Below are 27,595 nucleotides of genomic sequence, written 5' to 3' on the forward strand. Positions count from 1 at the left end.
ACGCCCCAGATCCTCGGCGACGAACCGAATCCTGTTTTCCGGACTCCAGTCCACGATTCGAGGCTTTTAAATACGGAATTAGCAACACCAGCCGCCCGACCTGCAGGCAGAGTTCTTCTCCTTCTGCTTTCCCTTTAACGGGGTGGGCGGAGCAGAACGCGCGTTTCGCAGCCGCGCGCCCTCACGTGCCACATTGACCCGGAAGCGCCCCGTGCCCACGTGCGGGAAGACACGGGGCGGAGGGAGCATGTCGGCGCAGCAGGAACTGAGGATCAACGCGGCTTTCGCGGCGCGCTACGGGCGCTACCGGCGGCGAGAGGAGCTGCAGCGGCGTGAGTGCCGGGCGGGCGGGCGGAGAGGGAGGCGGACCGAGCCAGAGCAGCTAGTGTTGCCTGCACTGGCTGGCAGCGGCTCCGCGGGATTTCAAGGCAGGGAGACTCTCCCAGCGCTGCCTGGGCTCGAACCAGTGCCGGATTTACGTATAAGCTGAGCAAGCTATAGCTTAGGACGCCACTCTCTTGGGGGTCCCCCAAAATATTTAAGGGGGGGGAACTGAATGTACATTTCCAAAATATAAGATAAAAAACAAATAAAATAAAACCTTCATACAGCAACAGTGTTTTGTGTTGTGTAGGCTCCTATTTGTTATGTAAAAATGGCTTTAGATACCTATTAGATCCATAAATTACCATATAGCATATATTCAAAACAAAACAAAAACCAGCGACAATTTGTTGTTGACAAAGGACAGCTGGACATATAAAGGGCCCCATTACCTTCAGTAGCTTAGGGCCTCATCAAACCTAAATCCGGCCCTGCTCCCAGCCTTGCCGGGGCTCGAACCCAGAACCTTCAGGGGCTTGAGGGAGGGCCGCCCTTTGCTGCTCCTCTAACACCCTGCCCGGCTCCTTCCCTCCTTCTCTCCTTACCACCCCTGCAGTGCAGGACCGCTATGGGGATGCAGGCGAAGGCGATGGGTCGAGTTCTGAGTCTGAGTCCAGTGCCGAAGACGAGGTGAGTGCTTCTGTTTTCAGCTGTGGAGAAGTTTCTGTTTTCAGAAGTTCTGTTTTCTCTGCTGGGAAAACTTTTGGGTTTTTTGTTTTTTAAAAAACTATTATTTGGTTTTTCAAATTAAAAATTTAAAGAGATTTTTTTCAAACATAAATCATAAAAACAAGACTCCAAGGAATCTCCTGGACTTACATCCTCCCCTTTGTGGGTCCTATTATTAATCAAGAGGTCCGGACAGTGACAACACAAGAACGAGCCTTTTCTGCAGTAGCTCCCTGTCTGTGCAATGCTCTCCGCAGGGAAGTTTGCCTGGCATCTTCATACCTTTAGGCGCCAGGCAAATACGTTTCTTTTTAACCAGGCCTTTCTTTGACTGACCGGATTGACATCCAATACCCTTTTAGAATGTGGCTTTTTTGGGGGGGGTGTTATTGGGTTATTGCTTTTGGTTTGATTTTATATGTTGTGGTCTTCTTGTGAACCTCCCGGAGACCTCTGGGTATAGGGCGGTGTATAAGTTGAGTAAATAATAATAATAATTCTATCCTGCATCATATTATGATAACCCAGATTTTTTACATCTCCATTGTGTCCAGAATTCACCCTTAAACTACAAGTGATATTCCAATCCTACTAACAATTTTAACTGTTTACAATGGTTATAAACTTCTCCCGTTCCTTATTAAAATTTTGGTCTTCCTGATTTCTGACTCTATAGTGATGGACTAAGTTGATGGGGGACCCAGGTGGCGCTGTGGGTTAAACCACTGAGCCTAGGGCTTGCTGATCAGAAGGTCGGCGGTTCGAATCCCTGCAACGGGGTGAGCTCCCGTTGCTTGGTCCCAGCTCCTGCCCACCTAGCAGTTCGAAAGCACGTCAAAGTGCAAGTAGATAAATAGGGACCGCTACAGCGGGAAGGTAAACGGTGTTTCCGTGCACTGCTCTGGTTCACCAGAAGCAGCTTTGTCATGCTGGCCACATGACCTGGAACCTGTCTGCGGACAAACGCCGGCTCCTTTGGCCTATAGAGCGAGATGAGCGCCGCAACCCCAGAGTCGGACACGACTGGACCTGATGGTCAGGGGCACCTTTACCTTTAAATATTTGGAAATATTTGGATTTTGTTCTTATTGGAGAAAGCCAGGAAGGCAGATCCTCCTGAATATATTTTTCAGATATTGTATATGCAATCTTAACTGTGCTCTTCTCCTGCGACAGGAGCTTGACCCCAGATTGGATCGTGCTTTTTACAGCACGCTGGCATTGCTGAAAACCAAGGACCCCCGGATTTATCAGAAGGATGTCACATTCTACCGTGAGGAAGGTAATTGCTGATCCAGGTTATGATTTCTTGCCTTAGGGGCAACTGTGGGGTGTTCTGGCTTGGCGCAGAAAGACTTTTCGGAGGATTTTCTGATCTAGGTTGGGCCCCGAGAGCAGCTTTTTTTTCTGGAATTGTCTGTTGGGTCATCTGTGATTGCTTCTGCCAGCAGATTCTTCTTCGGATAGCGAAGGTGAGAAGGCGCCCCCCAGGAAGAAAGAAAAGCCCATGTTTCTGAAGGACTATGAGAGGAAAGTCATTTTGGACAAGGCAGGGTAAGGCATGAAATTCAGGGTGCCTGCCGTGTTAAACCCCTAACCTGGGGGTCTTGAGTGGTACCTTGGTTCTCAAACACCTTGGTACTCAAACGACTTGAAACCCAAACACTGCAAACCCGGAAGTAAGTGTTCTGGTTTGCGACCTTTTTTTAGAAGCTGAACGTGCTCCGTTTTGAGTGCCACACTTCCGTTTTGAGTGTTACGCTGAGGTCTGTGTGTTTTTGCTTTTTATTTTGCACTTTTGTTTTTATTTTGCACTTTTGTTTTTATTTTGCACTCTTTTTGTTTTGTTTTTGTGACTGCGTGGAACCCAGTTCAGCTACTGATTGATTGATTGATTGTGTGACTGCAGTACATTGTTTATTGCTTTCATTTTATGGCTCAGTGGTCTCATTAGATAGTAAAATTCATGTTAAATTGCTGGTTTAGGAGTTGTTTTTAGAAGTCTGGAACGGATTAATCCATTTTGCATTGCTTTCTATGGGAAAGCGCTCCTTGGTTTTGGAACACTTTGGTTTTGGAATGGACTTCCGGAACGGATTAAGTTTGAGAACCAAGGTACCACTGTACTCAGTCTTGTTACTTGGAGTGGGGGATAAGTATTCGGATGAGGCTGCCCATGTTGGTGGCCCTTGACGATGGCAATGCTTATCTTCTGGAACACATGAATAAATCGTTCTGTCTTATGCAATCACTGGGACAAAAAGTGGGAATGGGTAGTTCAGATCAATATGCGAAATCCAGCCTTTGTGCCACCACAAACTCTTCCGGCCACCCTGCTCCAACCTAGCCACATGGGCAGGGTATAATAATAATAATAATAATAATAATACTTAGCCACAGTCCATACACAATACTAGTGTAAAGACACCACTCAGGCTTGCAAATTCATAAGAAACGGTACGAAACGATTTAAAAAGAGGGCAAAGATCTCAGCATTAGACCTACAGCCTTTCTTCCCAAAAGGTTGCTACTTCAAGGAAACTGCGAGTTATCTTCCAAGATGCTTCATCAGCTGGAAGGCCAACAGCACTCTGAAAAGGGTAGCTCTGTGCCAAAGTCCTTTTGGTAGTTCAAAATTTCCTTTATAAAGCGTGAAATATGTATCGTTTCCCACCTAATTGGGAAAGTGATGTTTCCATGCGCTGAGATGCACAGATAATACGTGATGTTACGGAACATCTGTTTTGTTGGCAGGCTGTGCTTATGGAAAGCTGAACTTTCCATAAAAAGAGGAAGGGAGTGTTCCCCTGTTGTGCAACTTGGGGGTGGGAGTGGGGGCAGCGGATACTTCCTAAAATTGCTACTATTGCCCTTGCCATTTGCTTGTCATAGCGGTGGTCCTGGTTCCCCAGAATCCATAGCATACCTGAACTCTGACTTGGAGGTGGATAACTTGAAAGACTTACTAGCAAAGTTACCTAACACAGAACCTGTCTCCCAAACTGAACATGAGTCTGCGTAGATGGCTTCATTTCACCCACAACTACCTCCCCTAGCGCTGCCAGCCTTTCAGCAGGACCACAAATATCTCCTCCCTCTGTAAGGAGGTGAAGGCCTTCTGCGAAATGATGTATACTGAAATTTTTAAAAATGCTAAAATATAGGTTTATAAAAAAACCAGAAGCCTTCCTATTACCGTAAGTGTAGTAGGCCAGGAAATACATAAACAGGATAAAACATTGTTTTTAATATGCAACAACTGCAGCGAGAATGTTATTAGTCCAAAGATAGAAACAAGAAGATTTATCAACAAAAGAAGAAAAGATGAAATTACTGGACTATGCCGAATTGGCAAAACTGACAGGAAAAATCCGGAACCAGCAGGATCCGACTTTTCTGAAAGTCTAGAATAAATTTTTGTTATACAGTGGTACCTCGACTTACGAATGCCTCGACTTCCGAAGTCCGCTAACCCGGAAGTATTTTCGCTTTGTGTGCGTTCTGCGCCTGCGCAAAATGGACGCTTCGACTTCCGAAGTTTTCGACTTCTGAAAAGCACCGCGGAACGGATCGCCTTTGTAAGTTGAGGTACCACTGTATTTGAAAGACAACTGCAAACAACTAACATCGCTAGTAGGGCTACAAGAAGTTTGTAAGGTTAAATTTATTACTTATTACTTATTACAGTTAATTTAGTATGTAAACAAGATTATGATCTAATAGTGATTAGATATATAAGAAAATGCAGTACATAGAGAATAGGTTTGAAAACCATCCATCAGGGAGGGGGGAAGTCGCAGGCTTATTCTCTTTTGTACACTTATGATGTTATGTAAGAAAATATCTGTAAAAACCAATAACAATTATTATAAAAAACAAATATCTCCTCCCTCTGTCCATCAGTTCATGTCCAGCAGAGATTCAAAGATAAGAGGAAACAGCATCCCTCTCCTCTATGTGAGCCTTGCTTTGGAGGGGGTGTTTGCCTCCCCCCCCGACAGATTATTCTTTTGCCTGGCCTAGATATGCTTCCGACTGTCCCTTTCGCTTGATTTTTATTTTGTTGGCGATGATGGCATTTGATCTCATTTCATTCTGCTGCAAGTTCCTTTCCCATCGCTCCACGTTTATTTCTTAATATTGAAAGTGAAGAAGATGATGCAAACAATCTCTGCGCTTCACTCAGTCACAGCTACAGTTAGGGTCATCGTTCCCCCTTTTCCTCTGACTTGTACATCTTACTGACTTTTTTATATAGCTGTAGCCTCAAAAATTACTAAAGATGTATTTTTTAAAAAAAAACACACACGCTTGTACAGGATGGCACCACCAACTCACTATCCCTCTTTTCCTACAGCAAATATGAAGATGAAGAAAACGAGGAAGGAGAACCAATTAAAAACAGAAAGGTGAGGCTGGGAATCTGGAGATCCCTGTGTGAACTGGGGTTTGGTGTGGGGGTTGCTGTACAGTTCTTGGAGAATTGCGCTGTTTCTGGCCAAGGGAATTCCTGGCCCCTTCTAGGAAAGGTGCACAGCTGTGGAACGGCGTATTAACCTTCTCCCCCCCCCCAATTTTTCAGAGTTATGTAGAAGAGCAGAAACAGCTTAAGGAGAGGTAAGCTGAGAACCGTGCCGGAGGGGAGAGCCAGACTCGTCAACGTAACAGGCTTGCGGACATTTATCTCCCTTCACCCACCCCTTTTGGCATTCCCCTTTGAGTGTGCCATCTTTTTCCGGCAATGAGGTGCATGAAGGATCAGTCCCCATTCCCAAATGCCATACGTGGGGGGGAGTATGCTGCCATTACATAATGCGGGGGCGAAAATCACTCTGCACGTGCACAGCAGCCCCTTGTTGTTGGGTTTTTTAAAATAAAAAACAACAACTTTGAATTTCACTGTGCCAAGCACTGAAAACAGATTCTGAGACTGAGAACGGGCTCCAAGTTAAGCACAAGCCCTTCCGTTCTCCTGAGCTGGGCTTTTCCTAAGCGCTTGTGGCTGCAGCGTCTCTGGGGCTATACCAGAGAAGTGTATGGTGGGCTGGAAGGAAGGCTTATGTCCCCATTGCCCTGGTTTCTCGTAGTCTTTGGGCCTTACTCTGTGGTGCTTTTAAACAGTGTTCGAAATTAGCCAGGCGCCAGGTGCATTTTCCACTGCCTTTCAACTACCAAGTGAAGATGCCCAGGCGCCAGAATGGGGCCTAACATCTCCACCACCTGCGGATCATTGGATCTGGATTGTTCTCACACACAAACACCTCATCCTGTAGAGTTCTATCAGTTATATTTAATCTGCACAATCAGAATTGATTTCTGGAACCAAGATGCTTTTTTCTGTGCAGCCTGAGCAGGGGCAGACAGCATTAAGAAAAATAGTTAGGAATAGGCCAGTACAGTATCCATGTCAGGCATAGGCAAACTTGGCCTTCCAGATGTTTTGGGACTACAACTCCCATGATCCCTAGCTAACAGGACCAGTGGTCGGGGAAGATGGGAATTGTAGTCCAAAACATCTGGAGGGCTGAGTTTGCCTATGCCTGATCTATGTGGACTGTCCCTGGATCAAGCGACTTTTCTTCTTTAAGTTCTCGAAGCTCTCAACCTAGCTCAAGGTTGTAATCTGAGCTAGCCACTTATTTAACTGAAAAATAAGACTCTAGAGCAGGCATCCCCAAACTTCGGCCCTCCAGATGTTTTGGACTACAATTCCCATCTTCCCCGACCACTGGTCCTGTTAGCTAGGGATCATGGGAGTTGTAGGCCAAAACATCTGGAGGGCCGCAGGTTGGGGATGCCTGCTCTAGAGCTGTCTTACCCCAAAATGGCAACTAGACGTTCTGTTTTGGCGACTGTAACCTTGGTTTAAGTAGCCTTTTGGTGCCTAGCTTATACAGTGGTACCTCATGTTGCGTAACCTCCAGGTTACGGAAGCTTCGGGTTACTGCTGCGGCAAACCTGGAAGTGTATACTTCCGGGTTTCGCCGCTTGCACATGTGCAGCAGTGCTCTGCGTGCCATGCACGTGCACAGAAGCGGCATCTCTAGTTATGGATTTTTCGGGGCGCGCATGGCACCCCGAAACAAATTAAATCTGTAACCAGAGGTACCACTGTATATCTGAGTTTTTAACACTCTTTCTAAACCTGACTTTGCCCCCACCCCCCACCCGCTATGCAGCTTCCAGAAGTTTGTGGCCGACAGTGATGAAGATGAAGATGATGGTGAAGCTGGAAGCTCATCATCCTTGCTGCAGAAACGGCCCAAAAGTAAAGAGGAGAAGGTGTGTGTGTGTGTGTGTGTGTGTAAAAGGAAGTGTTGCGTTTTTCCAAGTTATTTGGGCCTTCTCTCATCTAGGAAGGAAAGGGCTTTCAATTCCATCTCTTTGGGCAGGTGGAAGGGGAGTTAGGGTGAGAAATCCTCCTTCCCTTCATGGCTCTCCAGATTACTAGGAGCCCAAGAGAGATCTTGCTTTCAACAAGATCTACTGCAGCATCCTTTACATCGGAGGCTTTCAGAGTTTCAACTTGTTCAGAGCATGGCGGCCGCTCCCTAACCACCCTGAGTGAGTGGGTAATGGGTACGAATTACGCTTAATTTGTACGAATCACACTTAATTCATACAACTGCACTAGCTCCCTACTGGAATTCAGAGTGCTGGTTTTACTGTGTAGCATAATGTTTTGTACTCTCCTTATCCCCGATCAAGTCCAGGAGGCTTAGAAGCTGCCCTTTTCCTCCCTCCCCCTATAAGACACAAGGCAATTTGAACCCAAACCTAAACCCTGTGGTTCTTACAGAATTTCAGAGTCAGTAGTCTTGCCAATAAAAAAAGAGTAGCTAGCTGCCTATATCACAGAGGTAGTATTCCTCTGAAGAGATGCCTCAAATCGAAAGGCTAAGGGTGGCGACTCCTTCGCCGTCCTATAGCAGTACAAGTTGCTTCCTGGAGATCCTCCAAAATCTGAGATTGAGCATCAGCAGGCATGCTGTAAGATGACCCTGGTGATACCAGGCTTTGGATGGCCCTGGTGACATCATCTTTCTTAACGGGAGCAGGAGGTGAGGGGCTGAACGATTGGTATACATATTTTAATAGCCACTAAACTTTGAAGTATGGAAGTGAGAGCTGGACCATAAAGAAGGCTGATCGCCGAATAATTGATGCTTTTGAATTATGGTGCTGGGGGAGACTCTTGAGAGTCCCAAGGACTGCAAGAAGATCAAACCTATCCATTCTGAAGGAAATCAGCCCTGAGTGCTCACTGGAAGGACAGATCCTGAAGCTGAGGCTCCAATACTTTGGCCACCTCATGAGAAGAGAAGACTCCCTGGAAAAGACCTTGATGTTGGGAAAGATTGAAGGCACAAGGAGAAGGGGACGACAGAGGGCGAGATGGTTGGACAGTGTTCTCGAAGCTACAAACATGAGTGACCAAACTGCAGGAGGCAGTAGAAGACAGGAATGCCTGGCGTGCTCTGGTTCATGAGGTCACGAAGAGTCGGACACGACTAAACAACTAAACAACAACAAACTTTGAAATGTGTTTTAATGTTCAGACAAACGTAGCTGCCTTTAGTCAAGGTCAGGGTGGTATGTTGTTGTTGTTTGGTTGTTGTTGTTGTTTAGATTTACATACTGCGCTTCATCTTAAGTTCTCAGGGTGGTCCACAGAATAAAATACAGGCTAAAAACAAGCACATAATCTCAGGTTGCCACCCTCACGTCGAGGAGGCACACGAAGAAAGGCCTCAGATGATGAACATAGTCTAGGATGGTTTATATGGGGAGAGGCAGACCTATAGGGGTCCTGAGCTGTTTAAGGCTTTATAGGTCAGAACCAGCACTTTGAATTGGGCCTGGAAGCTTATTGGCAGCCAGTGCAGTCAGGCCAGGATCGGTGTTCTATGCCCAAGCCAGTGAGCAACCTGTCCTCCAGATTCTGTACTGGCTGAAGCTTCCGAACAGTTTTCAGAGGCAGCCCTGTGTATAATGCATTGCAGCAATCCATGACATCGTTGCCTCGGTTCTTTCTTCTCTTCTGTTATCTCAGGAGTACGAGGAGGCGGACTACATTAGTTGGTTAAAAGGTCAAGAGAAGCCACAAGCAGAGGAAGCGCTCCAGGACCTGGTATGTATTATTATTATTTTTAATATATATATTTTAATTTATATGCCGACAAACAAACATAAAACAACAGATAGACATACAATATATTGCAAAAAATACAAATAATATATAAATATACAAATCAAAATAGAAAAAAGAGCAAAAATGAAAAAAAGAACATATCTCAAAAATAAAGATATGTATTAACCTAATTTTGACTCCATTTTCTTTGTTGATTTTCTTTGTCCTCTACACGGGTCTAATATCAACCATGGTAATCTGCTTTCTTTAATCTTCTTCTTAACTTTCTATTTTGATTGTCTTTATTCTCACCGTACATCAGTTTACAGAAGTTAATTAAAACAAGTCCAAGAAGTAATATGCGGGCATTGCTTCTTCAGATACCGGTAGTCGCTATATTTTCCCCAGTCTTTCTGAAGTTTTTGTTTGCTGTGGCCCCTGATCATGTCTTCAATGTAACTGAATAATTTATCTTGCCATTCTCGTTTGAATTGAATTGTTTCTTTTTTTCAATTTTTTTTGCGATCAGGGTTCTAGCTGCCACCACAGCATACAAGAATAGATTCTCTGGGTATACCTGTGTCCGTTATTCCAGCAAGAAGGCTTCTGTCCCGTCCCCCCCAAACAAAAGTTATATCTAAAGATTTTCTTCAAAGACCAAGTCCCAGAAGCCCTTAACTTTTTCACATTGCCACCACATGTGTATTTATTATTATTATTATTATTATTATTATTATTATTATTATTATTTATACCCCCCCCCCCAATCTGGCTGGGTTTCCCCAGCCACTCTGGGCAGCTTCCAACAGAAAAATAAAATAATTGATTAAACATTAAAAGCCTCCCTAAACAGGGCTGCCCTCTGATCGGTTGCACCTCCAGCGTAAGTTGGATTTAGTTTTCTACATTTTACAGATTTTTGTAGGTGTCAAATACAACCTGGTATGTAATGGGCTTGGGGACCCGTCACTTTGGTTGACACTCAAAAATGGGCCACAATGATGGGCAGCCGCATCTGGCTCTGTATGGCCCCTGTCTGGTCCGTGGCTTCTTCCTAATGAATTAGGGGCCTCAGAAGATGATCTCAGGGTCTGGGTAGGTTCATATGGAAGGAGGCGATACCTTGAGGTATTGTGGTTCTGAGCCGTTTAAGGCTTTATAGGTCAAAACCAGCACTTTGAATTGGGCCTGGAAACTAATTGGTAGCCAGTGCAGTCGGACCAGGATCGGTGTAATATGCTCAAACTGAATTCTGCACTAGCTGAAGTTTTCAGAGGCAGCCCTGTGTATAACCTGTATCTCACCCTGTTGGGATGAAATGGTCCTTTGGGGGATTTTCTGCACTGTCCCTGTTTTCCGGAGTCCTCTTTGGGTGTGGGCTTGATGGTATGGTGAGCCTTGCTCGGGTCTTGAGGTGGGTGACTTTATTTTGGGTTTCCTCTTGTTTCCCCAGGCTCCCCTTAAAGAATACTGGAATGACCCACAACTCGATGAGGGGGAGCGGTTCCTGCGAGATTATATCTTGAACAAGCGCTACAAGGAAGCAGATGATGGAGGGGAGGAAGAGGAGGATGAGGATGGGTGAGTGCCGATGGATGGATGGATGGATGGATTTTTGAGTTCCTTAAGGATAGGGCATAACTTTCCCTGATGTGTCGCCCCCCCCCCCCCGATCCAGATGAAGGTAGATGGAAAGGAAATTTAATTTGTTGAGCTCCCCTCTTCCCCCATTCACTAATAGTGCACCTTCATGGGCAAGATCTAACACAATGTCACTTAGTGGAGGTTGATAATCTCTGGGCATGCCTTCTATATTGACACCAGGTTAACCTTATTCTTTCCATCTTTATTGGTAGAAATAATTTTTATTTATTTTTTTGAAATAATTACTCCACACACGGTCCAGAGGGAGGTGTTCGTGGGTCCATGGGCACGGAGTTGTTTCCTCTTACAGTTTCACTGATTTTCACCAGCAATACAAGGAACTATGCCAAAAGAACTATGCATACAAAAATGTTTGCATGTTTGCGTACATGAACCGGGCCTCGTTTTGGGTATAGAATCTAGAAGGTGGTAACAGGCTTCCCTAAAACCTGATTGGCAGAGGAACAGGACTTGCTGCCCGAGCTTTTTCTGTTGTTGTTCTTCTTCTTTTCAAAAAACCCCCAAACTAAATGCAAAAGCAAAAAGTGTGCATATCATTTGTATATACAGTACAGTCAAACCTCGGTTTGCGACTGCCTTTGTTTGTGACCGCTTCGGTTTCCGACCACCGCGGACCCGGAAGTGTTTACATCCAGGTTCCGCGGCGCTCGGATGCGCAGAAACGATCTGCGCAGAGCGTGCATGCACAGAAGCACTCTATCAGTGCTTCGCGCACGCGCAGAAGCATGCCTTCTGCGAGCGAGCGATTCGGGGAGCGACCGGCTCCGCGGAACGGATTGCGGTCGCAAACCGAGGTACCACTGTATAAGACCAGTTACGAAGGGGGAGAGAATTATCTCGTACGAACCAGCAAGCGCTTCAGAAACCAGAGGAACTTCAAGCTGTCAATTTTGGTGGCAGTCTTTCGGAAATGATCTCTGAGGACTTGGCCACAATCTGTATTGCTTAGCTGCCCTGTTTACGTAGTTGTTTTCTTGAGAACGTGCTTCAGAGTTGGCTGCAAACTGCAATCCTGAAGCAACTCTTTATTAACTAACATAATTTCTCACTAGATGCGTCACTTTGCAGGCTACAAAACCTTCGCTCGACGCAACAGCCCTTCAGAGATTTAAAAATTGCAGCCTTCTCGCGTAAAAAACTTGATGAGATTTGGGTCGTTAAGGTGAAAGAACAGATTAACAATGCCAGTAGGATGCATTTTCAGTTTCTCCTGTTTCCTGGCAGACTTCCAAGCGCATCCAGGCTAACAGCTTAGTAACTTTTCCCATCCTGTTGTATCGACTTCCGAAATCTTCCCGGAAACTTGAGTTTAGGTCCTGTCGGCAATTTGGGAAAATGTTTCGTCGTCGTGACCCATCGGAGCATGCTTCCGTGGGTTATCGTTGGGGCAAGGCCATTCCTCTGCCAGTTTGCAAAGGCCTCTGGAAGGCCGACACTCGCTCAAGTGCACTGGGGCTAGAGCTTAGCAGGGAAGCCAGCAAGGACACCTCTCCCTGGCAGCTAAACCAGATATTCTGTTTGTCCTGCAGTTTCCAGTGGTAAGATACTGTGGGCCTCCAAGGTTGCATCAGCCTCCACCAAGATGGCTAATGTTCAGGGGTGATGGTAGCTACAGTCCATCTGCATCGGGGGCAGGCAACACCGGTTCTCCATCCTCTGCCCTAAGTCAAATCTAATTCATTTGCCATCTATTGTGAAGGTCTCCTGCTTCTTCCATTTGCCTGCTGAAGAGTTGTTGCATCCCAAGGTGCCACAGTATGGTGCTGTGTTACTGAAGGAGCTTCTCCACCCCCATCGTTCAGCCTGGACACTGAGGTCCAGCTCTGAGGGCCTTCTGGCGGTTCCCTCATTGCGAGAAGTGAGGTTACAGGGAACCAGGCAGAGGGCCTTCTCAGTAGTGGCACCCGCCCTGTGGAACACCCTCCTGTCAGATGTCAAGGAAACAAACAGTGGTACCTTGGCTCTCAAACTTAATCTGTTCCGGAAGTCCGTTCCAAAACCTAAGGGTTCTAAAACCAAGGCGCGCTTTCCCATAGAAAGTAATGCAAAATGGATTAATCCGTTCCAGACTTTGGAAAACAACCCCTAAAAACAGCAATTTAACATGAATTTTACTATCTAACGAGACCAAGGATCCGTAAAATGAAAGCAATAAGCAATCAACTGCAGTCACACATTCAACCAATCAGTAGCTGAACTGGGTTCTACACAGTCACAAAAACAAAACAAAAAGAGCCACAAAAACACAAAGTAAATGGCAAAAACAGACAGATCTCAGCGTAACACTCAAAACGGAAGTGTGGCACTCAAAATGGAGCACGTTCAGCTTCCGAAAAAAGTTCGCAAACTGGAACACTTCTGGGTTTGCAGTGTTTGGGTTCCAAGTTGTTTGAGTACCAAGTTGTTTGAGAACCAAGGTACCACTGTATCTGACTTTTAGAAGACATCTGAAGGCAACCCTATTTAGAGAAGTTGTTAATGTTTGATGTTTTATTGTGTTTTTAATATTCTGTTGGGAGCCGCCCATAATGGCTGGGGTATAAATCATAATTTTTTATTTTTATAAAATTTGTATACTTCCCTTGCACTATAGCCCATATTCCCACTCATGTGCTGCCTTTTCCACAGGCTCCCCGGAGCGCAGCTGGCCGTATCGGATTCGTCGGATGAGGGCGAGCTGTTCTTAAAGAAGCAAGAGGATTTTGAGCGCAAGTACAACTTCCGCTTCGAGGAGCCTGAGGCCCAGTTGGTGAGGGGCAACATTCTCTGCCTGCGCGGGCCTGGGGAGTTAGGCTTTCTTCTCGGTGTCTTGGCACCATTATGTTATGAGTGACAAGAGGGACGTCCTCTCTCCGTGAGGAGGCTGGGATGGTGAAAGGGGGTGCCGCTGGGATCTCTGCTCATCTGAAGAATGCGAGGCTGAAGAGTTGTTCTTTTCTCTTCTCCAATGCCAGATGAAAACATATCCCCGCAACATTGCAACCTCGGTGCGCCGGAAGGACGAACGCCGTAAAGAGAAGCGGCAGGAGACTCAGGAGCGCAAGAAGAAAGTGAGTTCTCCACACATATGAGCGGATAATGTTCAGCTCTATTGGGCTGCCTAGGAGGACTCAAACCTCTGCCTATTTTATTATTATTAGAATTTATATAGCTGGAGGCCTCAGGGCAGTTCACAGAACAAAATCAAAATATAAAACCACAAAGTATATAATCAAAATGAAAACAACAACCCAATAACATGTCCCCCCAAACCCCACATTTTAAAAGGGCATAGGGTGTCAAATCAACCCAAGGCCTGGTTAAAATGGAACGTTTTTGCGTAGTGCCTAAAGGTGTATAATTACTCATTACCTTTCTGAACCGCTTTACATTTTTAAGAAAGAAGCTCAAAGCGGTTACAGCATACATTAAAACATCAAAAAAGTAATACAGAATAAAACGTTACAGAAGAAAGTCAAATATAAATTATACATTCCAAGCAGCATAAATAATGGGAAGCTAAAATATTAAAGATTTCAAAATAAAATATTGCAAAGATGGTAACCTACGGAACACACATTTAATGCAGCAAAGTTAACCCCAAAAATTATCTGAAACATTTCAAAAGAAAACATTACTAAAGGAAGTCCCATATAAAATGCACATTTAAAACAGCATAATTAGCAAAGAAGCAAAATATAACCATAAGCATAGAGCATATCTGTTGCTGTTGCTGCCATTCCTCCCAATGGTGGTTCATGGTCATGGTGGGCGACAGCAATGGAAGCTCAGGCTCAGTGACCTGGGTCTGCACTGAGATAGCCAAGATGATCTCTGGTCTCTTCAGCAACCTCAGCTTTTGTAGCTGGAGTCAGTCCAGACCCCGCCCTCCCAAGTCAGGTGGGAAAAGACCTGCAAAGCGGGGAGCAGGCCTCTCAGGACTCACAGTGAAGTGCAGGCGGGTTCAGGCACGAAGGCGCCAGGCGAACTTCCCTGGGGAGAGCATTCCACAGATGTAGATCTGTGTGCCGCCGGATGGGCCAGATAACGGCCTTCTCCTGTAACATTGTGCTTTTCTTCACCCTAAAAGGAGAAGGCTCAAAAACAGGAGGAGCTGAAGCAGCTGAAGAACCTGAAACGCCGGGAGATCCTGGAACGGCTGGGGAAGCTGCGTGAGATCACCGGCAGTGCAGCCAGCACCTTCCAGGAAGTGGACCTCGAAGGGGACTTTGATCCCACCCAGCATGACCAGCTCATGGAGGTGAGTGCATGTTGTGTATACCAATGCCGAGGGTTTTGGCCGGCAGCCAGAAGACACTGCCCCAGCCCCTCTTCAAAATTGTAAATTGTTAAGGGTGAGTCAACTGAACCTCGTTCTCCTGCCACAACGAGAAATAGAGGGAAGTAGATTTGGCTTGTCGTTTGAAAACGGCTCAGTGAGTTGATTTGAAACTGGGCAAGTAGCCAACTCTTCTTCTTTTTTTAGAAATCATTTGTATTTATTTTACAGATATAAATTTATAACATTCCAAATGCATATCCATATATAGAGATTACTCTGCAACTCAAGACTTCCTCCCATCCCCTCCATGGATCCTATTGTCAACATTCACAACTGCCTACGTATTATTCCATATTCTATGCAGTCGTACCTTGGAATCCGTTCTGGAAGCCCCTTCGACTTCCAAAATGTTCGGAAACCAAAGCGTGTCTTCTGGTTGGCTGCAGGAAGCCGTCTAACCCTTCTCTGTTTCCTACAGAAATTATTTGGGGACGAGTATTACGGAGTTGGTGAGGAAGAGAAGCCACAGTTTGAGGTGGAGGAAGGAATCGATGGTATGTCGAGAAGATGCCCTGGCACAAGGGAAGCTTGCCCTCTGTCTGAAAACAAATTTGCTTGTGAGGTCAGCATTGGGATCCCCAATTCTAGAGCAGTCCTCCCCCCCCCCCCCGCTTGACCTGGTGCTTTTCTGGGTGAGGAGAGCGGAATCTGTTTGTCCAAACCATCTGGAGGGCACCAGGTTGGGAAAGGCTGCTTTAGATGGGCTTTTAATGATGTGTTTGTGGGGTGTTGCATGAAACTGGATCTACTTTGGCTTGATCCAGCAAGGTTCTTGTTGGAAGATCTGTTGCAGAACCGGGAGATGTTTTTGGCTGGGAGAATTTTTGCTGAAGAGAACATGACTTGGGGACATGAAAGGAGGAAGCCAAGCAAGCAGGGAGTATTTTGCAGAAGCTGCCCATGTAATCTGGAATCTGCCAGGAATGTTAAAATGAGTGCTGGCTTTAGAGATCCTCAGAAGTCATTGGTGACGCTTGTTTCTTTTTTTATTTATATATCCTTTTTATTAAATTTTCTGATTTACATTTCAAAATATTCATCTAAACAACCTTAAATCAATGACTTGCCTTCTTCTCTTTCCGTGGTTCATTTTGCATATCACCCATCCCTGCATATTTTACATAAACTAAACCATTCAGTAATCCATTGTTACATCCATCAGAACTTATTTTCACTGTTGAATTTGTCTTAATGCTACCAGGATTCTTAAATGTACACAATTTTCACCCATATATTCAGTAAATATTTCCAGTCTTTTTCCAGTCTACGTTCTTTTTGTTCTCTTATTCTATATGTCAAGTCTGCAAGCTGCAGTAGTCCATCAGTTTAAATTGTCATTCTTCTTTAGTTGGGACCTCGCTCGTTTTCCACTTTTGGACTAACAAAACACAAGCTGCAGTCATAGCATACATAAATAGTTTTTTTTTGACACCTGGGAATTTCCCTCTGAATTATCCCCAACCAAAAGGACTCTGGGTTTGTTTTTTGTTTGTTTTTCCGGAAAAGTACTTCAGATCCCTCAACAGGAGGGCTTTTTTTCTTTATCCATCCCAACTTTGGTTGAGGGATTCTTGGGCATTCTGCATGCCAGCTCCTGGGTGAGGTTCAGAAAGCAACAGGACGAAAGGAATCATTAGCTTAGAAAGCTAAAAAATGTCTTTTCCGTCTTCATCCCAATGCAGATGAATGGAATTGGGACAAGTGGACGGGAGGGGATGGAACTGAAGGAGAAGCTGACCTGGGGCTGCAACAGGAGGAAGAATACCACCCTCACTGCGAGGATCCTGACTTTGTGGTATGTCTGGTTGGCATTCTTAACCAGGGGGCCCAACCCTGGTTGCTGTGGTAGTGTGGGTCTCTTATATAATATAATAATAGTTTATTATTTATACCCCAGCCATCTGGCTGGGTTTCCCCAGGCACTCTGGGCAGCTCCCAACAAAATAATAATTAATAATAATAATAATAATAATGCAATAAAACATCAAACATTAAAAACCTCCCTAAACAGGGTTGCCTTCAGATGTCTTCTAAAAGTCAGATAGTTGTTTATTTCCTTGACATCTGTTGGAAGGGCGTTCCACAGGGCGGGTGCCATTACCGAGAAGGCCCTCTGCTTGGTTCCCTGTAACCTCACTTCTCGCAGGCAGGGAACCGCCAGAAGGCCCTCTGCACTGGACCTCAGTGTCCGGGCAGAACGATGGGGGTGGAGACGCTCCTTCGGGTATACTGGGCCGAGGTCGTTTAGGGCTTCAAAGGTCAACACTTTGAATTGCGCTCGGAAACGCTTTGAATTGTGGTCGCGCCCCATACATGCACTGCAGCCATGGATTGGCAGAAGATGGTGCCCGTGAAGGGGAGGGCAAGTAGATGAGGGAAAGCCACAGTCTCTGGCCAATGTGACCAGAACGCTCCCTGCAGATTTGAGGACACTTAGCAAAAATGGTGGCATCGAATAACTTAATGGATAGAGGTGGGGAAAGGGGGCGGACTTTGGGCAGCATCTTTCATGAGATGATGGCAGGATTTGATGCATTTTTGGTCGCATCCAGACTTTCCTCCCTGAGGACTGGGAACATATTTAATGAAGAGCATTGAAAGCTGGATTTCCTAGGAGCCTTGCACAACCATAGGGGTGCAGTTGGCATTTATATGCTGACGTGGGCCGTGGGAGAGATGCCCGTGCAAATATTTGATGGAGGGCGTGGCTGGTTGAGCGATGAGTGGCAGCTCCTTGCTCTGTGTCTGGGGAGCTGGTTGGATTCTAGTCCTATTTTCCCTGCGTGGACTTTTGGCACTAGGGGAGGGGGGAGGTTGGCTCTGCTCTCCTCCCGGGGTTTGTGACGCCCGCGTGAAATGACGCTTGCTTTTTCACCTCTCTGCTCCCCTCCACAAACCACCTCTTCAGATGGATGCCGATTACGACCCCACCCAGGAGCCAGGCCCATCCAGAAAGCAGCGGAGGCTGGAGGCTCCCCTTCTGGGCAAGAAGAAGCGCAAGTCGCATTTTGCAGAGGCTGTCAGTCGGGAGAAAAAGCCCTTTGACCCTGGTAAGGATGGTAGGAGAGCCGGCCTTACTTGGGGTGGCGTCTTTTGCCCACAGAACCTCTCCCAGGCCAGGCGGCGTCAATTGCATTTGAGGAATGTTGGAACAGAGAGAGAAGGGGGGGACTCTCTCTCTCTCTCTCTCTCTCTCTCTCTCTCTCTCTCTCTCTCTCTCTCTCTCTGGGTGATGGAGACTTCAGTGAGAGAGTGAACGCTTCTGGACATTCTTCAGCTTCCCCGTTTGGTGAAAATCTCCTTGCCCAGCCAAGTTCCTCTCTCTCTCTCTCTCTCTCTCTCAATTATTTATGCTTCTCAGGTTTATACATTTCATTAATTTCACAATCATTTTAACGTTTCAGAATTTGACTTCCTTTGCTTCCTTAGATTTATTTTAATATCTTCTGCGTATCCGAATTCACTTAATTTGCTCAATTATTTATCTACTTTAAATATATACTCTTATAAAACTGCAGGTTATTACAACAATCCTGCCGATGTTCTTATCTATTTAAAATTTATCTGCATATATTCAATAAACCATTTCCATTCTTTTATAAAAAAAGTTTGCTATCTTGATTTCTTATTATTCCGGTAAGTTTCGCCATTTCTGCATATTCCATAAGTTTTTGTATCCATTCTTCCTTTGCTGGGACTTCTGCTTCTTTCCATTTAGGGGGGGGGTAACATTCCTGCTGCTGTAGTAGCATACATAAATAAGTTTCTTTTTATTTTATTTTTAAAAACATTTTTATTAAATTTTATTTAACAAACTTAAATTCAAACATTAAACGTCCATGCCATCATTTAGGCTTCTCTGAATCCTTCGACTCCCCTCCGCCCTTCCATGCTTACCATTATCAATCTTTTTTTTTTCAACTCCTTCCCTTATATTCTCTATTTAAAAAAAAGAAATAATCCATTTTTACCATAGTTTTTTGTACATTACAAGCATTACTGCAATCCTGCCAAAGTTTTTAATGGTTTACAGTGTTCTTTTAAATACATTGTAATTTTTTTACATTGGGGGGAAATATGCATTAAAAAGTTTCTATACAATTTAGGAGGTTCTGTCCCTATAATTCCCCAAAGAAAAGCTTCTGGTATTTTATTTTACAAAGGTTATTTTGTTTTTGGTTTCCCCCCCAATATTTTTTATTGATTTCATCATATATGTCATCATATATATTGTTTTACACTTCATCCTTTCATCCATACATTATCACCATATACAGACTATACATACTATATAAATTCCAAATCTAAATCTGTCCAACTTTTTTCCTTTTTACTCCTAGGAGTTGGCTCCCATTCTACTTTTGTCTGTCTTCTTTTGTCATTTTTATCTTTCACGTTATTTTTCCACTATTCAGCTTGTTCTCATTATTCCAAATAGTTCAGGTTTTGGTTATTATTAAAACATATAAGTGCATACTGTTCTTTCGTTGTTGTTTATTCTGTACAGTCATACCTCGGTTTAAGTACGCCTCGGTTTGAGTATTTTCAGTTTAAGTACTCCGCGGACCCGCCTGGAACGGATTAATCCACTTTCCATTACTTTCAATGGGAAAGTTCGCTTCCAATTAAGTACGCTTCAGGTTAAGTATGGACTTCTGGAACCAATTACACTCATACCTCGGGTTAAGTACGCTTTAGGTTGAGTACCCCGCGGACCGTCTGGAACAGATTAATCCACTTTCCATTACTTTCAATGGGAAAGTTTGCTTCAGGTTAAGTACGCTTCAGGTTAAGTACAGACTTCCGGAACCAATTGTGTTTGTAAACCGAGGCACCACTGTATTTATATATTTACTGTTCAATTTTCAGTAAAAAATACTCTTGAAGTTTTTGTACTTCCTTATCTTCAATCCATTAAATCGTGCTTCCAAAACCCAACAAAATTTTCGTTCTAATTTCTTTTATGAGGTTTATCCCATTTTTGCTGGTAATTATACTTTTAACATAATCTATCTATATACACCATAAATTTACCCCATTCTTTCAAAAATGTTTCGTTGCCCTGGTAACTAACCCTTCCCGTTAATTTGGCTATTTCCATATATTCCAAGATTTTTTGTTGCCATTCCTCTACCGTTGGCGTTTGATGTTGTTTCCACATCTTTACACAAAGGTTATTTTGAACACTCTCTCTCTCTCTCTCTCTCTTTGCAGAGACAAAGACCTTTGAGCAGTACCTGGATGAGTTCTACCGCTTGGACTACGAAGACCTCATAGGAGACCTGCCTTGCCGTTTCAAGTACCGAACCGTGGTCCCTTGCAGCTATGGGCTCTCGACCGAGGAGGTAGGTAACCTTACCTTTTGGCAGAGACTGAGGTGGATTTCTTTTCATAGAATCATAGAGTTGGAAGAGACCACAAGGGCCATCCAGTCCAACCCCCTGCCAAGCAGGAAACACCATCAAAGCATTCCTGACAGATGGCTGTCAAGCCTCCGATTAAAGACCTCCAGGGCCATCTCAAGGATATCTGGCGCCGTGGTTCAAAAATCCCTCCGGCGCCGCCCCCCCCCCATTCAAAGATCCCTCCGGCGCGCACACGCACACACACCGTTTCACCTTTTTATAGCGGGGAAGAGGCAGAGGCTCCAGGGCTCGCCCTCAGCGGCCCGCTGCCTCCTGGCAGCCCTCACGCGCAGCAAGGGTTTGGCGAAGCGCGTGCATGTCGTGGTGGGCCTTGGCGCTTTGGCAGCTCCCGCCGCCATGCCCTGAGGGCCCCTCCGGGCAGGCAGCACTCCGATGGGACGGAGGCTCCAGGCGCCGCTCGGTATGGCGGAGGCGGGCGAGGGCAGCAAGCTGATGCGGGGAGGTGCCGCGCGTCTGCTGCGGGCACAGCGCGGCTGTCTGGCGGGCGCCGCAGCACGGAGCCCCCTGGAGGCCCGACACCCTGGCGCATTGCGCCACGCAGCCTTGCCTTAGGGCCGGCCCTGAAGACCTCCAAAGAAGGAGACTCCACCACACACCTTGGGAGCAAGTTCCACTTTTCTCCCACTGGGGTGGGGAGGACTGCTGTCTCTTTTGGTAATATACTAGACGAGATCCAACCAACTGAAGCTCAATCCAGAGAAGATTGAGGCACTATTTGTGGGCGGCTCCCTAGACTGGATGGATGGAAGGTGACCTGCTTTCGATGGGGTTGCATTCCTTCTGAAGGAGCTGCTATGTAGCTTGGGGGGGACTTCTGGACCCATTGTTTGAGGGGACTTCTGGACCCATTGTTTGAGATGCAGGTGGCCTCAGCGGCACGGAGTGCCTTCTGTCCGCTTTGTCAGGTGGCCCACACATGCCTCTGTTTGGACAGGGATAGCCTAACTTCCAGGTAACCTCCAGGCTAGATTATTGCAACACGTTCTACATGGGGCTGCCTCTGAAGATGATTTGGAAACCTCAGCAGGCACAGAATGCGGCGGCCAGGTTGCTCGAGACTGTTTGAGCATATTACACTGATCCTGGCCCGACTGCACTGGCTGCCAATTAGTTTCCGGGCCCAATTCAAAGTGCTGCTTTTGACCTATAAAGCCTTAAATGGCTCAGGCCTGCAATACCTCAAGAGCCGCCTCTACATGTGAAGGTGCCTAGACCAGTGTTTCTCAACCTTTTTTGGGCCAAGGCACACTTGTTCCATGAAAAAAATCACGCGGCACACCACCATTAAAAGACGGGGCAAATCCTGGGGGTTGGGAATGGGTGGGGGACTGAGGAATAGGGAGGGTAGGGAGACAGGGGGGAAAGGAAGTAGGTCGACCCACTGGCACACACACACACCCCCAAAAAATGAGACTGAGAGAGGTCATTCCCACAACATTTACCTGCTTTGCCAGCCCTGGATGAGGTTGGTGTACTTGCTGAGAGAGCCCTCGAGCACCGCCTCCGTCGTCCTGCCTGCCGCCAGCCCCCTGCTTCCTCCTGGGCTGGCTGCGGCTGAGCTGGGGCTGCTGCTGCTGCCGCCACCACCGCCTCACTCCGGCCTCCCCGCTGGTGTAGCCGCCGCCGCCGCTGCTCCTTGGCGGCCCGAGAGCCCTGCCCGGCTGGTGGAGGAGGACGGCGAGGAGCCCGCCGAGGTGGGGCGGCTGCTGCTGCGGCTGCTGCTGCTGTTACTGCCGCCGCTGGACGGGGCTGCTGCTGCTCCGGAGTCCCCGCCGCCCTGTGCCGCAGCCGCCGCTGCCTTCTCCATGGAGCGCGCGGGGAGAGCGCGAGGAGGCGGCCTCGGCTGCCGACGGCGGGCTGGGAAATACCTGACTCATACGCAAGGAGGGAGAGAGGAAGGGCCGGAGAGAGAGACCCGAGGGGCAGCCTCCGCCGCCGCCACCGTCTCCTCCTCCTCCTTCTCCCAGGATTGCGGAAAGCAGCGGCGACGGCGCTTTGTGTCCGGTGGCGGAGAGATCCGCCCCGTCTCTCGATGTTCCCGCTTCCAAGCCCGGCCCCTCAGCCCAGGCGCGCGGCCATGAAGCGCTGCCTCATTCAGGGAGCGAGCGCGAGGAGATGACGGAGAAACACCCTTCGCGCCCCCGCGCCCTCCAGACTGACCCGGCCGGCTTCCTTTCCGGCGGGTCAGCGCTGCCTATTGGCGGCCGCAAATCGCCCTTCTCGTCGCCTCACGTCGCGGCACACCAGCCAGCGTCTCGCGGCACAGTAGTGTGCCGCGGAACAGCGGTTGAGAAACACTGGCCTAGACCCTGAAATCATCTTCGGAGGCCCTTTTTCACGTGCCTCATCTGGAGGGTGGCAGCATGTAAACAGGCCTTTTCTGCAGTGGCTCCGTTTGTGGAATAGGGTGATGGCTTTTTTAAAAAAAAATCTCAAAAATTATGTCCTGTAGCGCAAATGGACGAACGTTTGCCTATTAATGACTAAAATGAGGTATATTCCATTGAAATATTTAAAAAGGTCACGCACAAACCATTATTAATTTTTTTTGTATGCCGTTTTACCATTTCATAAAATTGTATTAACAATTCTATATATATTTCGTATCAAATTTGGACACAATGCCACATTCCACAATGTGGAGTGTTCTTAGCAACATAGGGTATACAAATGTCACACCTGCGCAAGGTAAAAGCCCCTTTTGGGGACCTCAAAACTCAGCCAGCAGACCCTGCCGGGCATGCTGGGAAAAGAACCTACAGGAGAGGTAGCAAAACATCGCCCTCTAGCGGCGTCTATGCTGTTACTGCAGCTAAAAAAAAGCTTCCTTGTGTGTTTGATGGCCCTATATAATGTTGTATATATGTGACTCTAAAGCTTGGGTTCAATTTTATATCTGCTTATAGTGACTTCAAAAATGGTCAAAAAACTGATAAATAAAAATTTTTAAAATCATTTTGTGCGTGAGGTTTTTTTTTAATCAAATCTCTTTGAAAGTTTTAATTAAAGCTCATCAAATTATGATACAGGGAAATGAGGTTGTAAAAAAGTCATCACCCTATGGTGGAATGCTCTCCCCAGGGAGGCTCATTACATATCTTTAGGCACCAGGCGAAACCATTCCCCTTCAGCCAGGCCTTTGGCTGATTTGCCATTCTGTGGCCTTTTCAATGTGTTTGCGGGAGGCGGGGTTCAATCAATCAATATACTTTATTCGACCGATAGTCAGAAACAAAAAACATTTCTCAATACAAAGATAAACATATAAAACTGAAGGCATCAGCAGGATACATAAAAATATAAAAATATAAAACTGAGGGCATCAGCGGGATACATAAATGGGGTATGACCGCGCTACTAAACCTCCTACAGATAACCCACATCAAGACATTCGATTATACGTTTCCAACACTTGAGCGCCAGGAAGAGGAATTTAGCCACTGAGAAGGTTATTTTCCCGGTGGGCTTGTTTAGCAAATATGCTGCCTGCCGTTCTCTTGGTCGGGAACTAAACTAAGATAAATACGGGTCTATAAGATACTGCCTTAAATCATTATAAAAGGGACAACTCAGTAGAATGTGTTCTGTGGATTCTACCTCACCCAAGGCACAATGGCACATTCTCTGACCGTATGGGACTCCTCCAAATCTTCCCCTCAAAACCGCCGAATCAAGGACATTCAGTCTAGCCGCAGTAATTAGTCTGCAGTATTCCACGTAGTGGATATCAGCCAGGTAACGGGCTGGTGCAGACCAATACACCTGCTCCCCTAAAAACATCCCAGATTTCACGCGGGCTATGTCCTCCTGTCTGGCGATATCCCCCAATCTCTGAGTGATCAAGGGAGGCAGGGTTATTCGTTTGTTTTTGTTTCGTTACGTGTTTTGTGTTCTCATTTGTATTTTTACATCATGAACTGCCTTCTGATTTCTGGATGAAGGGAGGCGCATAAATTTAATAAATAAACAAAGGCCGGCGTGGATACTTCTGGAGGATCAGGTGCCAATTTGTGCAGCGTTCAAATAAGAAACGAATGGTTCTTTCTCCCTAGATCCTGGCAGCTGATGACAAGGAGCTGAACCGCTGGTGTTCTTTGCGGAAGACCTGTATGTACAGGTGAGGCGCAGGAAGGATGCGGTGTCTGTCTACACTGGAAACTGAATATAAGTGGGGATCCTGCTGTGTGCAGTGTGGCTGGGGGGACCAGGACTCCTGGGATCTAGCCCAGTTCTGGTTGCTCTGGTCGCCGCGACTCGAGCTTCAGTTTTTTCCGAAGAATTCAAGATTTTCTGGCAAGCGACAAGGAACAAAGGGGCCTGCAAGTTTGGGAATGGGGCCGAGGTGTTGGCTTCTAAGCCACAGAGCCATCCACCGCAGCTCCTTGCTCTTCCCCTCCCGCCCCCATCAGGGTGGGAGAGAAGGGGAGGAGGGCATCCTGCACCTGGCACCTGACAGGTATTTTCTCCATGCAGGTCTGAGAAGGAGGAGCTGCGTGACAAGACAGCCTATGAGCAGAAAGGCCAGAATACGTGGAAGAAGAAGCAGGTTCTCAAATCCCTTCAGTCAGAGTATGTGCTCTGTTTTACATCTATCTATATTACTAATTTATTTGGTTTCAATATTAAAAATTGCATTTTAACACTCAGTAATTATACTCCTTCAATGCTAATGACTTTCTGCTTGTCCATCCTCGAAAGTTCCTAAATATAATTTCACGGAACTGCATTTTAAAGTACCCTCATGGCAAGCTTCATCCTCTTTAAGAGGTTTCTTAATAGAATCTACTAATTCCCCCCCCTTAAACTTCAAACCCCACTGTGGACTTCATAAAGAATTACTTTTTAAGAACAGGTAGGTAGCCGTGTTGGTCTGAGTCAAAACAAAATAAAAAAGTTCCTTCAGTAGCACCTTAAAGACCAACTAGGTTTTAATTTTGGTATGAGCTTTCGTGTGCATGCACACTTCATCAGATACCACACGAAAGCTCATACCAAAATTAAAACTTAGTTGGTCTTTAAGGTGCTACTGAAGGAATTTTTCTTATTTCGTTTCGACTCAGACCAACACGGCTACCTACCTGTATCTAGAACTATGGAAGGCACTACATTGAGCCGCATGAAATGGAAGTCCATCAACCTCACCAGTATCTGATGAAGTGTGCATGCACACGAAAGCTCATACCAAAAATTAAAACTTAGTTGGTCTTTAAGGTGCTACTGAAGGAATTTTTTTACTTTTTAAGAAGTAACCTAGGAAAGGTCTCCTTTCCTCCTTGCAAGGATCTAAGCTCGAGTCACTTATCGGTGCCACCAGTTTAGCCATCTCTGCATATTCCTTGATTTGTGTCAGCCGTTCTTCCTTGGAGGGTATTCTTTCCTCCTCCCACTTACGAGCATAAATATTTCTTGCCACTGTGACTACTTTGCTCCCCTTTCAGGGCGGAGGAGCCGGAAAGCGAAAAGAAAACACCAGGCAAGAAAGGAAAGAAGAGCAGGGACAAGGCCAAGCGCCAGGAGCTGCCGTCTAAAGAGCCGCGGCTGCCCGGCGCCGAATGCGAGGAAGAACAGCTCCTGCTTCCCAAGGGAGATCCTGGACCAAAACCAGCGCCAGCCGCAAGTAGCCACGTTGAGGCCACCGCCGCACAGGAACCCTCTCCTGCCCTCCCCAGCGTCCAGAGACCGAAGAAGAGAAGCAGGAAGGGGTTGGCGCGGGTGCGTGTGGGCCGCTTGGAGTTCAGCCGCCAGCGACTCCAGGCCTACGGCCTCAACGCAAAGCGCCTGCACTTCCGCCAGCTGCTCCGCGAGAAAAGGCGGAGGAAACCTAAGGAGGGCAATCGAGACCAGGCCAACAGAGCAGCTCAGGCCTGAGCTATCCTGCTGCGGCTCGTCTTCAGAGCAAAAGTTTCCTTTCCTTGGACAAGCGATGGCCCAGAAGGTGGTGTTCGGTGCCTCTGGGCTTCAGGGCAATATTTGTGCGGAGGAATGATTCAGATACATTCCTCTTTTGATACCTTTGTCCCTCTCGGCGTTTCGTATCGGTTCAATTGCGTTCTTCTGTTCTTCTACCCCAGTGTTTCCCAAACTTGGATATCCAGCTGTTTTGGACTACAGTTCCCATCCCTGATCACTGCTAGCTAGGGATGATGGGAGTTGTAGTCCAAAAGCAGCTGGAGACCCAAGTTTGGGAAACTCTGTTGTAGCCTTTAAGTCTGCGCCCATCACAGTGTCTGTTCTCTCGTCAGTCCTTACACAGCATCCAGACCATTTCTTTCCAAGACGTCATTGGGATTGGTGGGTTTCCCGTAAAATGCAGTTGCAGAACCAGCCGCGTCCCATGCGGATTGGCAAAATGCTCTCAAAACTTTCCAGAGCTGCTGTGACATTAATGAAGCATGGTGAATTAGCTCATTAATTTGTTCTTTAATATCTTTCGAATTCCACTCTCTCTTTCTGCAGGGACATGGGGGCCTTTAATTCCGGGTTTTCTTTTTCCATTTTATTTCTTGATAGCTGAATAGCAGTATTTTTTAAAAAGTGGGAGAAGAAATCGTGAATTAAAACCCACAGAAACTGATGCTGACATTGGGGGAACAGAGAGGCTATCACCAATTGGCTACCCAGCTGCTCATTGGGAAGCAATAAAACCAGACTGAACATCATCGAGGCTTGAGTTAAAATCACAGAAGGCTCATGGTTGTGAAGGAAGGGCATTGCTGGATGATCTGCTAAAATAAGTAATGTGTGGAGCCTTCATTTTAATTCTGCTGTCACCTAATTATAGAGAATAAATTCCTGGGCAGTGCAAAAGTGAAGCAGATAGTATGAGCTGTCTAGTTTCAAGTTGCAAGCAAACAAGTCCTGCAAGCTTTTTTTCTTTTCGTAACTTGTTCCAAAAACCATTCAAGACAAAACTATTCATATACATGACCACAGCTGCAAGAAGTCTCTTAGCCCTGAAATGGAAAGATGGTACAACTACGACCAAAGAAGAGCGGCAGA

General features: G+C 46.3%; 1 protein-coding gene across 2 annotated transcripts; it reads left to right on the forward strand.

Moving 5' to 3' along the window:
• The first annotated feature begins 212 nt into the window (after positions 1 to 212).
• Positions 213 to 26,984, forward strand: KRI1 (KRI1 homolog). 2 transcript variants are annotated; one of them, XM_035141233.2, is made up of 19 exons: positions 213 to 332; positions 941 to 1,014; positions 2,230 to 2,335; positions 2,502 to 2,607; positions 5,411 to 5,462; positions 5,636 to 5,670; positions 7,233 to 7,335; positions 9,107 to 9,184; positions 10,638 to 10,765; positions 13,478 to 13,598; positions 13,804 to 13,899; positions 14,919 to 15,089; positions 15,589 to 15,664; positions 16,853 to 16,965; positions 18,079 to 18,220; positions 20,385 to 20,515; positions 24,649 to 24,713; positions 25,070 to 25,165; positions 26,035 to 26,984. In XM_035141233.2, exons 1-19 carry the CDS (start codon positions 248 to 250, stop codon positions 26,462 to 26,464), a joined length of 2,208 nt encoding a protein of 735 aa, XP_034997124.2. In that variant the 5' UTR covers positions 213 to 247; the 3' UTR covers positions 26,465 to 26,984. The 2 variants fall into 2 exon arrangements, with proteins under 2 accessions (XP_034997124.2, XP_034997125.2); XM_035141234.2 differs by having other exon boundaries at positions 2,505 to 2,607.
• Positions 26,985 to 27,595: the final 611 nt, after the last annotated feature.

Source organism: Zootoca vivipara, chromosome 16 (assembly GCF_963506605.1).
Source record: "Zootoca vivipara chromosome 16, rZooViv1.1, whole genome shotgun sequence".
NCBI classification, from domain to species: domain Eukaryota; kingdom Metazoa; phylum Chordata; class Lepidosauria; order Squamata; family Lacertidae; genus Zootoca; species Zootoca vivipara.

Bases quoted from the DNA above. Each gene is read 5' to 3' on its own strand.
- KRI1 (XM_035141233.2), top strand. From the start codon at position 248: ATGTCGGCGCAGCAGGAACTGAGGATCAACGCGGCTTTCGCGGCGCGC. The intron at 5,671-7,232 runs GTAAGCTGAGAA...CCCGCTATGCAG, and splicing joins CAGAAACAGCTTAAGGAGAG to CTTCCAGAAGTTTGTGGCCG. The intron at 9,185-10,637 runs GTATGTATTATT...TTGTTTCCCCAG, and splicing joins AGGAAGCGCTCCAGGACCTG to GCTCCCCTTAAAGAATACTG.